At 45.9% G+C, this 13,763-nt stretch overlaps 1 protein-coding gene across 3 annotated transcripts in view; it reads left to right on the forward strand.

Moving 5' to 3' along the window:
* The window catches only part of LOC139413911 (homeodomain interacting protein kinase 1b), a 67,179-nt gene extending 56,968 nt beyond the window's left edge, over window positions 1-10,211 (forward strand). For all 3 annotated transcript variants that reach the window (XM_071161763.1, XM_071161765.1, XM_071161766.1), the window contains 3 exons: window positions 6,196-6,392; window positions 8,726-8,844; window positions 9,056-10,211. In XM_071161763.1, the coding sequence (XP_071017864.1) occupies window positions 6,196-6,392; window positions 8,726-8,844; window positions 9,056-9,508 (769 nt within the window). In that variant the 3' untranslated portion in view covers window positions 9,509-10,211. The remainder of the gene's footprint in view (window positions 1-6,195; window positions 6,393-8,725; window positions 8,845-9,055) is intronic.
* The last annotated feature ends 3,552 nt before the right edge of the window (window positions 10,212-13,763 follow it).

Below are 13,763 nucleotides of genomic sequence, written 5' to 3' on the forward strand. Positions count from 1 at the left end.
TACTAATCTCTGTTGATATGCAACAGTTTCACTGATTTACTTGAATTAAACCCTTTAACTCAGTGAGGAGCATAGGTCATCCACCAATGAGGGTAAAACAAGTATTAAAGTTCCCCTAAAACATGTGAAAATCTGATCTGAATGGACTAGAATTGATCTTCCTATCCACCACCATCTACCATATTGGTTTTCTGTTGTTGCTATGAATCTAATGTATGTTTCTAATGTACAGTACCAGTCAAAGGTTTGGACACACCTACTCATTCCAGGGTTTTTCTTTATTTTTTACTATTTTCTACATTGTAAAATCAAATCAAATTGTATTTGTCAAATACAACAGGTGTAGTCGACCTCACAGTGAAATGCTGAATACAACAGCTGTAGTAGACCTCACAGTGAAATGCTGAATACAACAGGTGTAGTAGACCTCACAGTGAAATGCTGAATACAACAGGTGTAGTAGACCTTACAGTGAAATGCTGAATACAACAGGTGTAGTAGACCTTACAGTGAAATGCTGAATACAACAGGTTTAGTAGACCTCACAGTGAAATGCTGAATACAACAGGTGTAGTAGACCTCACAGTGAAATGCTGAATACAACAGGTGTAGTAGACCTCACAGTGAAATGCTTACTTACAAGCCCTTAACCAACAATACAGTTTTAAGATTTTTTATTTTTTTTAAAGTAACAAGTAATTAAAGAGCAGAAGTAAAATAACAATAGCAAGGCTATATACAGGGGGGTACCGGTTAGTAATGAGACTATATACAGGGGGTACCGGTACAGAGTTAATGTGGAGGCTATATACAGGGGGTACCGGTACAGAGTCAGTGTGGAGACTATATACAGGGGGTACTGGTACAGAGTCAATGTGGAGACTATATACAGGGGGTACTGGTACAGAGTCAATGTGGAGGCTATATACAGGGGGTACCGGTACAGAGTCAATGTGGAGGCTATATACAGGGGGTACTGGTACAGAGTCAATGTGGAGGCTATATACAGGGGGTACCGGTACAGAGTCAATGTGGAGGCTATATACAGGGGGTACCGGTACAGAGTCAATATGGAGACTATATACAGGGGGTACCGGTACCGAGTCAATGTGGAGGCTATATACAGGGGGTACCGGTACAGAGTCAATGTGGAGGCTATATACAGGGGGTACCGGTACCGAGTCAGTGTGGAGACTATATACAGGGGGTACCAGTACAGAGTCAATGTGGAGGCTATATACAGGGGGTACCGGTACAGAGTCAATGTGGAGGCTATATACAGGGGGTACCGGTACCGAGTCAATGTGGAGGCTATATACAGGGGGTACCGGTACAGAGTCAATGTGGAGGCTATATACAGGGGGTACCGGTACCGAGTCAATATGGAGGCTATATACAGGGGGTACCGGTACCGAGTCAGTGTGGAGACTATATACAGGGGGTACCGGTACAGAGTCGATGTGGAGGCTATATACAGGGGGTACCGGTACCGAGTCAGTGTGGAGACTATATACAGGAGGTACCAGTTCAGAGTCAATGTGGAGGCTATATACAGGGGGTACCGGTACAGAGTCAATGTGGAGGCTATATACAGGGGGTACCGGTACAGAGTCAATGTGCGGGGCACCGGTTATTCTAGATAATTGAGGTAACACGTCTGCCAAGCTGATCCTTAACACTGGGGCCCCTCAGGGGTGTGTGCTTAGTCCCCTCCTGACCTTCCTGTTCACCCACGACTGCGTGGCCAAACACGACTCCAACACCATCATTAAGTTTGCTGATGACACAACAGTGGTAGGCCTGATCACCGACAGCGATGAGACGGCCTATAGGGAGGAGGTCAGAGAACTGTAGTGTGGTGCCAGGACAACAACCTCTCCCTCAACATTAGAATGCTGAACAATTAATAAAATCACCACCAGACAATTTACATTGACACCCTCCTCCCTTTTGTACACTTCTGCTACTCGCTGTTTATTATCTATGTATAGACACTTCACCCCTACCTACATGTACAAATTACTTCAACTAACCTGTACCCCCGTACACTGACTCGGTACCGGTACCCCCTGTATATAGCCTCCACATTGACTCTGTACCGGTACCCCCTGTATATAGTCTCCACACTGACTCGGTACCGGTACCCCCTGTATATAGCCTCCACATTGACTCTGTACCGGTACCCCCTGTATATAGCCTCCACATTTACTCTGTACCGGTACCCCCTGTATATAGCCTCCACATTGACTCTGTACCGGTACCCCCTATATATAGCCTCCACATTGACTCTGTACCGGTACCCCCTGTATATAGCCTCCACATTGACTCTGTACCGGTACCCCCTGTATATAGCCTCCACATTGACTCTGTACCGTAACACCCTGTATATAGCCTCCACATTGACTCTGTACCGTAACACCCTGTATATAGCCTCCACATTGACTCTGTACCGTAACACCCTGTATATAGCCTCCACATTGACTCTGTACTGGTACCCCCTGTATATAGTCTCCACACTGACTCGGTACCGGTACCCCCTGTATATAGCCTCCACATTGACTCTGTACCGGTACCCCCTGTAAATAGCCTCCACATTGACTCGGTACCGGTACCCCCTGTATATACTCTCCACACTGACTCGGTACCGGTACCCCCTGTATATAGTCTCCACACTGACTCGGTACCGGTACCCCCTGTATATAGTCTCCACACTGACTCGGTACCGGTACCCCCTGTATATAGCCTCCACATTGACTCTGTACCGGTACCCCCTGTATATAGCCTCCACATTGACTCTGTACCGGTACCCCCTGTATATAGTCTCCACACTGACTCGGTACCGGTACCCCCTGTACATAGCCTCCACATTGACTCTGTACCGTAATACCCTGTATATAGTCTCCACACTGACTCTGTACCGTAACACCCTGTATATAGTCTCCACATTGACTCTGTACCGTAACACCCTGTATATAGCCTCCACATTGACTCGGTACCGGTACCCCCTGTATATAGCCTCCACATTGACTCGGTACCGGTACCCCCTGTACATAGCCTCCACATTGACTCTGTACCGTAACACCCTGTATATAGCCTCCACATTGACTCGGTACCGGTACCCCCTGTATATAGCGTCCACATTGACTCGGTACCGGTACCCCCTGTATATAGCCTCCACATTGACTAGGTACCGGTACCCCCTGTACATAGCCTCCACATTGACTCTGTACCGGTACCCCCTGTATATAGCCTCCACATTGACTCGGTACCGGTACCCCCTGTATATAGCCTCCACATTGACTCGGTACCGGTACCCCCTGTACATAGCCTCCACATTGACTCTGTACCGGTACCCCCTGTATATAGCCTCCACATTGACTCGGTACCGGTACCCCCTGTACATAGCCTCCACATTGACTCGGTACCGGTACCCCCTGTACATAGCCTCCACATTGACTCTGTACCGGTACCCCCTGTATATAGTCTCCACATTGACTCTGTACCGGTACCCCCTGTACATAGCCTCCACATTGACTCTGTACCAGTACCCCCTGTATATAGCCTCCACATTGACTCTGTACTGGTACCCCCTGTATATAGCCTCCACATTGACTCTGTACCGGTACCCCCTGTATATAGCCTCCACATTGACTCTGTACCGGTACCCCCTGTATATAGCCTCCACATTGACTCTGTACTGGTACCCCCTGTATATAGCCTCCACATTGACTCTGTACCGGTACCCCCTGTACATAGCCTCCACATTGACTCTGTACCAGTACCCCCTGTATATAGCCTCCACATTGACTCTGTACTGGTACCCCCTGTATATAGCCTCCACATTGACTCTGTACCGGTACCCCCTGTATATAGCCTCCACATTGACTCTGTACCGGTACCCCCTGTATATAGCCTCCACATTGACTCTGTACCGGTACCCCCTGTATATAGCCTCCACATTGACTCTGTACCGGTACCCCCTGTGCCTTGTTATCGTGTTACTTTTTATTATGACTTTTTATTTTAGTCTACTTGGTAAATATTTTCTTAACTCTTCTTGAACTCCACTGTTGGTTAAGGGCTGGGCAGTAAACATTCACCGTAAAGTCTACGGTTTTTGTGTTTGGTGCATGTGACAAATAAAGTTTGATTTGATTTGAATATATACATGTAGGTAGAGTGACTTATGCATAGATATTAACAGAGAGTAGCGGCAGTGTAAAGGGGGGGGGCAAATAGTCTTTAAATGTTCAGTCGTCTTATGGCTTGGGGGTAGAAGTACCACTTGCCGTGCGGTAGCAGAGAGAAAGGTCTATAACTTGGGTGACTGGAGTCTCTGACAATTTTATGGGCTTTCTACTGTAGAGATCCTTTTATTCTCTATGTTTGTTTGGTCAGGGTGTGACTCGGGTGGGAAAGTCTATGCTTTCTGGTTCTTTGTTTTTGGCCGGGTATGATTCTCAATCAGTTGTCTGACAGTTCCGCCCTAATGCGTTTCAACCAGCTTCATGAGGTAGTCACCTGGAGTGCATTTCAATTAACAGGTGTGCCTTGTTAATTTGTGGAATTTCTTTCCTTCTTAATAATGCATTTGAGCCAATCAGTTGTGTTGTGTCAAGGTAGGGGTGGTATAAGAAGATAGCCCTATTTGGTGAAAGACCAAGTCCATATGGCTCCCGAGAAGCGCGGCGGTCTAAGGCACTGCATCTCAGTGCTAGAGGCGTCACTACAGACCCCCGGTTTGATTCCAGGCTGTATCCCAACCGGCCGTGATTGGGAGTCCAATAGGGCGGCGCACAATTGGCCCAACGTCGTCCGGGTTTGTCCTTCATTGTAAATAAGAATGTGTTTTTAACTCACTTGCCTAGTTAAATAAAGGTTAAATAAAAAATATATATTATGTCAAGAATAGCTCAAATAAGCAAAGAGAAATGACAGTCCATCATTACTTTAAGACATGAAGGTTAGGCAATCCGGAACATTTCAAGAACTTTGAAAGTTTCTTCAAGTGCAGTAGCAAAAATCATCAAGCGCTATGATGAAACTGTCTCTCATGTGGACCTCCACAGGAAAGGGAGACCCAGAGTTCCCTCTGCTGCAGAGGATAAGTTCATTAAGTTAACTTGCTCTCATGAGGACTGCCACAGGAAAGGAAGACCCAGAGTTACCTCTGCTGCAGAGGATAAGTTCATTACAGTTACCAGCCTCAGATGGCAGTCCAAATAAATACTTCAGACTTCAAGTAACAGACACATCTCAACATCAACTGTTCATAGGAGACTGCGTGAATCAGGCCTTCATGGTCGAATTGCTGCAAAGAAACCACTACTAAAGGACACCAATAAGAAGAGACTTGCTTGGGCCAAGAAACATGAGCAATGGACATTAGACCAGTGGAAATCTGCCATTTGGTCTGGAGTTGAAATTTGAGATTTTTAATTCCAACCACCGAGTCTTTGTGAGACACAGAGTGAACGGATGATCTCTGCATGTGTGATTCCCACCGTGAAGCATGGAGGAGGAGGTGTGATGGTGTGGGGGTGCTTTGCTGGTGACACTCAGTGATTTATTTAGAATTCAAGGCACTCTTAACCAGCCAGGCTACCACAGTATTCTGCTGCGATACGCCATCCCATCTGGTTTGCGCTTAGTGGGACTATTATTTGTTTTCCAATAGGACAATGACTCAACACACCTGCAGGCTGTGTAACAGCTATTTGACTAAGAAGGAGAGTGATGGAGTGCAGCATCAGATGACCTGGCCTCCACAATCACCCAACCTCAACCCAATTGAGATGGTTTGGGATGAGTTGGACCACAGAGTGAAGGAAAAGCAGCCAACAAGTGCTCAGCATTTGTGGGAACTCCTTCAAGACTGTTGGAAAAGCATTCCAGGTGAAGTTGGTTGAGAGAATGCCAAGTGTGCAAAGCTGTCATCAAGGCAAAGAATGGCTACTTTGAAGAATCTCAAATATAAAATATATTTTAATTTGTTTAAAACGTTTTGGGTTACTACATGATTCCATATGTATTATTTCATAGTTTCAATGTCTTCACTATTATTCTACAATGTAGAAAATAGTAAAAATAAAGAAAAACCCTTGAATTATTAGGTGTGTCCAAACTTTTGACTGGTACTGTATCCCTTAATGTATGTCTCTAATGTATGAATCTCTGTGTTTGTCTGTTTAACAGCTGTGGTCCGGCTCAGAGGACTAACGTGATCAGCTGTTTGACGGTCCACGACTCTGACTCCTCCACGGCCAGCCCCCTCACCCCCCGCCTCCTCGCCGGCTCCAGCACTCTCACACACCTCCGGGGAGGGGGGACGTCTATGGGCAGGTCACTGGCCGTGGTGGCACCATCTGTCAAGACCCAGCCGACTGAGACGGGTGAGGTGGCTCACACTCGCCTAACACACGCATGCATGCAAGCATGTCTAATACGCTCTCAAACACACACACACACACAGGACATACTAGTGTTACACAGTTTACCGAAAGTTAGGTACTTTTTCGATACTAGATCATGAAAAATGGTTCGGTACTAGAATGTGTTGCTTTCGGTAGATGTGTCTCAGGGATCAAGTGCAACCTGCCCGATCCACGAACTCACTGCTAGCCTGTACTTGGAGTCTGGGCTGAATCATGTTAGCTCCACTAACTCACTGCTAGCCTGGGAGTCTGGGCTGCATCGTGTTAGCTCCACTAACTCACTGCTAGTCTGGGAGTCTGGGCTGTATCATGTTAGCTCCACTAACTCACTGCTAGCCTGTACTGGGAGTCTGGGCTGTATCATGTTAGCTCCACTAACTCACTGCTAGCATGTACTGGGAGTCTGGGCTGTATCATGTTAGCTCCACTAACTCACTGCTAGCCTGTACTGGGAGTCTGGGCTGTATCATGTTAGCTCCACTAACTCACTGCTAGCCTGTACTGGGAGTCTGGGCTGTATCATGTTAGCTCCACTAACTAACTCACTGCTAGCCTGGGAGTCTGGGCTGTATCATGTTAGCTCCACTAACTCACTGCTAGCCTGTACTGGGAGTCTGGGCTGCATCATGTTAGCTCCACTAACTCACTGCTAGCCTGTACTGGGAGTCTGGGCTGTATCATGTTAGCTCCACTAACTAACTCACTGCTAGCCTGGGAGTCTGGGCTGTATCATGTTAGCTCCACTAACTCACTGCTAGCCTGGGAGTCTGGGCTGTATCATGTTAGCTCCATTAACTCACTGCTAGCCTGGGAGTCTGGGCTGCATCATGTTAGCTCCACTAACTCACTGCTAGCCTGGGAGTCTGGGCTGTATCATGTTAGCTCAACTAACTCACTGCTAGCCTGGGAGTCTGGGCTGTATCATGTTAGCTCCACTAACTCACTGCTAGCCTGGGCTGCATCATGTTAGCTCCACTAACTCACTGCTAGCCTGGGAGTCTGGGCTGCATCATGTTAGCTCCACTAACTCACTGCTAGCCTGTACTGGGAGTCTGGGCTGCATCGTGTTAGCTCCACTAACTCACTGTTAGCCTGGGAGTCTGGGCTGCTTCATGTTAGCTCCACTAACTCACTGCTAGCCTGTACTGGGAGTCTGGGCTGCATCGTGTTAGCTCCACTAACTCACTGCTAGCCTAGGAGTCTGGGCTGTATCATGTTAGCTCCACTAACTCACTGCTAGCCTGGGAGTCTGGGCTGCATCATGTTAGCTCCACGAACTCACTGCTAGCCTGGGAGTTTGGGGTGTATCATGTTAGCTCCACTAACTCACTGCTAGCCTGTACTGGGAGTCTGGGCTGCATCGTGTTAGCTCCACTAACTCACTGTTAGCCTGGGAGTCTGGGCTGCTTCATGTTAGCTCCACTAACTCACTGCTAGCCTGTACTGGGAGTCTGGGCTGCATCGTGTTAGCTCCACTAACTCACTGCTAGCCTAGGAGTCTGGGCTGTATCATGTTAGCTCCACTAACTCACTGCTAGCCTGGGAGTCTGGGCTGCATCATGTTAGCTCCACGAACTCACTGCTAGCCTGGGAGTTTGGGGTGTATCATGTTAGCTCCACTAACTCACTGCTAGCCTACACTGGGAGTCTGGGCTGTATCATGTTAGCTCCACTAACTCACTGCTAGCCTGGGAGTCTGGGCTGCATCATGTTAGCTCCACTAACTCACTGCTAGCCTGGGAGTTTGGGGTGTATCATGTTAGCTCCACTAACTCACTGCTAGCCTGTACTGGGAGTCTGGGCTGCATCATGTTAGCTTCACTAACTCACTGCTAGCCTGGGAGTCTGGGCTGTATCATGTTAGCTCCACTAACTCACTGCTAGCCTGGGAGTCTGGGCTGCATCATGTTAGCTCCACTAACTCACTGCTAGCTTGAGAGTCTGGGCTGTATCATGTTAGCTCCCCATTCATGCTGCACATAAGTCCCAACACATTTGAATAATGTAATGATGCATGTAGAAACTGTTCATTACTGTTCACAAAACAATGTCCATACAGGCTACAACACTTTACAATGGAAGAAGATACCGCTAGCTTCCAGCTTTGTAGGCTAACAATGTCAAAATTCTGGTATCTTGACAACACTAGGACATACCCACAGAGCTCTGTACAGTTTAGAATCACAAATACAGTATACAGAAGCACAGAATGCTTTAAAACCAGTTTGAGTGTTTCGTTGAAAGCTGCATTTCTAACCATGTCTCTCTGTCTCTTCCTGGTTGGTTTCCAGGGCAACTCCAGAGCTCCTACATCAAGCCCAAGCGGGCCAATCGACAACCCTGTAGTGGTGACAACAGCGACCGCCATAAGCTTGTCCCCAGCCAATCACATCCTCTCAACCTCAGCCAGGTGAGTCAGCCAGCCAATAGTATCCTCTCCAGGCCACTGTGACACGTTACAGAACGTTCAGATAGAAATGTATTGTGTAGAACAGTTGATTGTCTATTTTAATTTTTAAACAGTGATGTAAAATGTTTCCTTTGTTTATACAGTTTATTTTCATTGAGTTATTTGGCAAAATACATGTTCTGATGCAGTCTGCCTGCCTCTCTTTCTCCAGGTACAGCCTGTAGTCTCATCCTCATCTCAGGACCATTCCCACGGCAGCCTGCGTCGCCAGGCAACCTACCCCCCTAGCCCCGCTTCCCACTACACCTTTCAGGAAGCGCCCTCCCTAAGCACCGCCCCCAGCCTCTACACCTTTCCCGCCTCCGCAGCCCTAGCCTCCGCCTCTCAGGCCATGGAACAGTTCCTGGGGCGTGGCCACCCCACCCCTTCCACCTACGCCCCTCCCACTGTCTCTTACGGAGCCTCTGGGTTGGCCCGGAGTGACGCAGCGACCAGGAAGGAGTCTTCGGTGGGGTCAGGGATGATCCATGGGGTGGGGCTTCCTGCAACCTATCAGCACCAGTTTACTGCTGGGCCCCCATACATTAGTGTGAGGCCCCGGGCTGAAGCCTACAGCGCATACCAGCTCAGCCCTCGACGGTTGGGACAGTACCCTTACTTATGATGAGACGTGGGGCGCTTTCAGCAGCATGCAACGTTTTGGAACGTTCAGATAGAAAAATCCTATGTAGAACAAACGTGTCTGTGAATTGCAGATCACATTAGAGCTGGGATGATAAACCAAAAATGATTGACACCGACTATACCCGACCACTTATCGCAGACATTTTGTTAATATCGTTCATTACAATATAAGTAGCCTCTAATAGAGAAATGTGAAGTTTGAAATGAAATAAGTTTACTAATATGGGTGATTGTTGATAGAACAATTGATGGCTACAAACATCAAACTAGTAGTAGTTGAAAGGCCCAGTGCTACCGTTTTTATCTCAATATCAAGTCAGTTCTGGGCAACAATTAAGTACCTTACTGTGATTGTTTTCAATTCAAATAATCTAAAATAAACAGAAAGCTAAATAGCAAAGAGCAATTTCTCAAGCAAGGATTTTGCTAGGACTGTCTGGGAGTGGTCTGACTGGGGAGGGGGAAACTGAAAACTAGCTGTTATTGGCAGAGAGTTTTTGGAACTCTTTCTTATTGGTCTATTAACTAATTAACCACATGGTGATGTCACCAGACACGCTCAAAACTCCACCCCACCAAAAACAGGCTGACATTTCAGGCGGGCTTTTCAAACTGTTTTTACATTTAAAAGGCATTATCATATTTTTTTTTTTACAATTTCACAGTGTTATTCCAACCACACAGGGGGGGGGGGGGGGGGGGGGGGGGGGGGACGTTTTAGGCTACACTGGGCCTTTAAAGGATATTAAAACTACATAGGAGTTTTTATTGTGCCATAGTCGTTTCTGGCTGACTCTTACTGTGTCATTCGTTTTTGGTTCTATGGATTGTAATGCTACTTCCTGTTGCTAGTGGTGACACTTTTGATTTTAGAACCCCTGGGAATATGTTGTTCTTCCTGTTGTTCTTCCTGTTGTTCTTCCTGTTGTTCTTCCTGTTGATTTGTGTATTTTACTCTACTTTCTATTTACCTTTGTCAGATCAATTCAGGTCATTTATCCCGATGTGGATTTTTTGTTGTTGTCCTTATCGCCCAGCTCTAGATCACGTCGACACTATTCATGACATTTATTTTATTTATCTGAAACGTTGGGACAACGTTTTGCAACTGAACGTGGCTACGGTAGAGCAGAATACCTACTGATGATGTCATGATACTGGGGCTAGAGATGGGGGAGGGGGGGGGGGGGGGATAATGTGTAGGACTATGGCTCTCACACACACTCTCTGAAGGGGCAATAAGACCCCCCCACTTCACCTTGTGGATAAATCAGGGAGGGCTATGGAAAGGGGAGGGGGGGGTACCTTTGAATTTTTGCACTACTGCATTTTATTTACTGTTAAGCAGTGGTTCACCTCAAACTGGTTTTCACAGCGTTCTGTTAAGCAGTGGTTCACCTCAAACTGGTTTTAACAGCGTTCTGTTAAGCAGTGGTTCACCTCAAACTGGTTTAACAGTGTTCTGTTAAGCAGTGGTTCACCTCAAACTGGTTTTAACAGCGTTCTGTTAAGCAGTGGTTCACCTCAAACTGGTTTTAACAGTGTTCTGTTAAGCAGTGGTTCACCTCAAACTGGTTTTAACAGCGTTCTGTTAAGCAGTGGTTCACCTCAAACTAGTTAAACAGCGTTATGTTAAGCAGTGGTTCACCTCAAACTGGTTTTCACAGCGTTCTGTTAAGCAGTGGTTCACCTCAAACTGGTTTTAACAGCGTTCTGTTAAGCAGTGGTTCACCTCAAACTAGTTTAACAGCGTTATGTTAAGCAGTGGTTCACCTCAAACTGGTTTAACAGCTTTCTGACCTTTTGTAGTAGTATTATTATTATGTGATATTGTACTGTTATTTTTCCCAGCAGAAAAAGTATAATTGTTTTGTTTTATCCCTGTTTTAATTGGATGTAGATTGAGGCGTTCTGGTTTTTAATATCATATATATACTATAAATTGTGTTTATTTAAAAGGCTTTGTGTTTTAAAGGACACTAGTCTCCTCTAGGGGTCCAGTCAGTGAGCTGAAACACAGAATACTGGAGATACAAAATGTGTTTCTATACCATATGAAATGTAAGGATCAGGATGCATATGAAATGCACTTCCATATGAAATATAGGAATATGACACTAGTCTGTGTTCTACATGGCAGAAATGTACAGTATATAACAGCTATGCTGGTCTGTGAGCTATCTGTAGCGTTGCAGCCTTCTGAGTAGGCCCTAGCTGTGTCTCCTTGCAATAGGAGAGCCCATTGTCTCACGTCAGATGGCGTCACTCCTACGCGACGCTCGTCCCTCAACCGAGTTTTGTTTTTTGAGTGCAGACGGCCGTCAGCGCTATCTGACGTCAGACAATGTAGGCGAGCCTAGAAAGGCGTAGCTAGAGAAACGGCACACCTAGCTAGGGAGATGCTACTGCTAGCTAATTAGATAGCTAGCTAGATATGCTAGCTAATCTTAAGAAAACCTACAGGAGACCTTTGTAGCCTAACTATAGCACAGCTAGCTAGAGAGATGCCAGCTTTTAGCTAACCCAAGGCCGGTCTAAAGGTGATCCAAGTATCTTTAGCATGGCAGGCTAGCTAGAGGAATGCTAGCTACTTGCTAATTTAAACAAAGCACTTAAGGTGATTCTGTTTTCGTCCTCATGCTAGCCAGCAGTAGCCACATGCTGGCTAGCATGAGGGAAAAAAACGTCTCAGCAGTGTCTTAATCTAAACAAAAGCCCTTTCCAACCATATAGCAGAGCGTATAAGGTTGGAATCTTCTAGCTTCCCTAAAGGTGATTTGTGTGTCTTTAGCATGGCTGGCTAACTAGCTAGAGATGCTAGCTATATGCTAACCTAAATAACTTCTAACGGTGATCCTTGTGTCTTTAGCACCCTTATATAACCCAAACTAATCCAGTGACATCCATAATATGGTCTGATAATATGTGTATTATATTATTTTACATATAGCCTAACTCCTGTGTTTTTAGTTCTACATGTTCGAAATTCTAAGTTCTAAACTTCTCTATTGTGAGTTTAAATTATGTTTTGTCGTTAATGTGAGCTGTCACACAAGACGGTCTTGTTGGTGGCTCATGCCGCACCTGATGGATGGTAAGACGTTTGAATGGAAGGAGAGGGAGACAGAAATTTATGGTTGTTTGACACTGATGTTATGGATCATTTCATTTAAATCATTAGCATGTTGTATGTAGTCTATTCTGTCACAGCCTGGTAACGATGTAGTCTATTCTGTCACAGCCTGGTAACGATGTAGTTAGTCTATTCTGTCACAGCCTGGTAATGATGTAGTCTATTCTGTCACAGCCTGGTAACGATGTAGTCTATTCTGTCACAGCCTGGTAATGATGTAGTCTATTCTGTCACAGCCTGGTAATGATGTAGTCTATTCTGTCACAGCCTGGTAACGATGTAGTCTATTCTGTCACAGCCTGGTAACGATGTAGTCTATTCTGTCACCACAGCCTGGTAATGATGTAGTCTATTCTGTCACAGCCTGGTAACGATGTAGTCTATTCTGTCACAGCCTGGTAAAGATGTAGTCTATTCTGTCACAGCCTGGTAATGATGTAGTCTATTCTGTCACAGCCTGGTAACGATGTAGTCTATTCTGTCACAGCCTGGTAATGATGTAGTCTATTCTGTCACAGCCTGGTAATGATGTAGTCTATTCTGTCACAGCCTGGTAACGATGTAGTCTATTCTGTCACAGCCTGGTAACGATGTAGTCTATTCTGTCACAGCCTGGTAAAGATGTAGTCTATTCTGTCACAGCCTGGTAATGATGTAGTCTATTCTGTCACAGCCTGGTAAAGATGTAGTCTATTCTGTCACAGCCTGGTAATGATGTAGTCTATTCTGTCACAGCCTGGTAATGATGTAGTCTATTCTGTCACAGCCTGGTAACGATGTAGTCTATTCTGTCACAGCCTGGTAATGATGTAGTCTATTCTGTCACAGCCTGGTAAAGATGTAGTCTATTCTGTCACAGCCTGGTAATGATGTAGTCTATTCTGTCACAGCCTGGTAATGATGTAGTCTATTCTGTCACAGCCTGGTAACGATGTAGTCTATTCTGTCACAGCCTGGTAAAGATGTAGTCTATTCTGTCACAGCCTGGTAAAGATGTAGTCTATTCTGTCACAGCCTGGTAATGATGTAGTCTATTCTGTCACAGCCTGGTAATGATGTAGTCTATTCTGTCACAGCCTGGTAACGATGTAGTCTATTCTGT

The sequence above is a fragment of the Oncorhynchus clarkii genome, chromosome 7, assembly GCF_045791955.1.
Source record: "Oncorhynchus clarkii lewisi isolate Uvic-CL-2024 chromosome 7, UVic_Ocla_1.0, whole genome shotgun sequence".
NCBI lineage: Eukaryota > Metazoa > Chordata > Actinopteri > Salmoniformes > Salmonidae > Oncorhynchus > Oncorhynchus clarkii.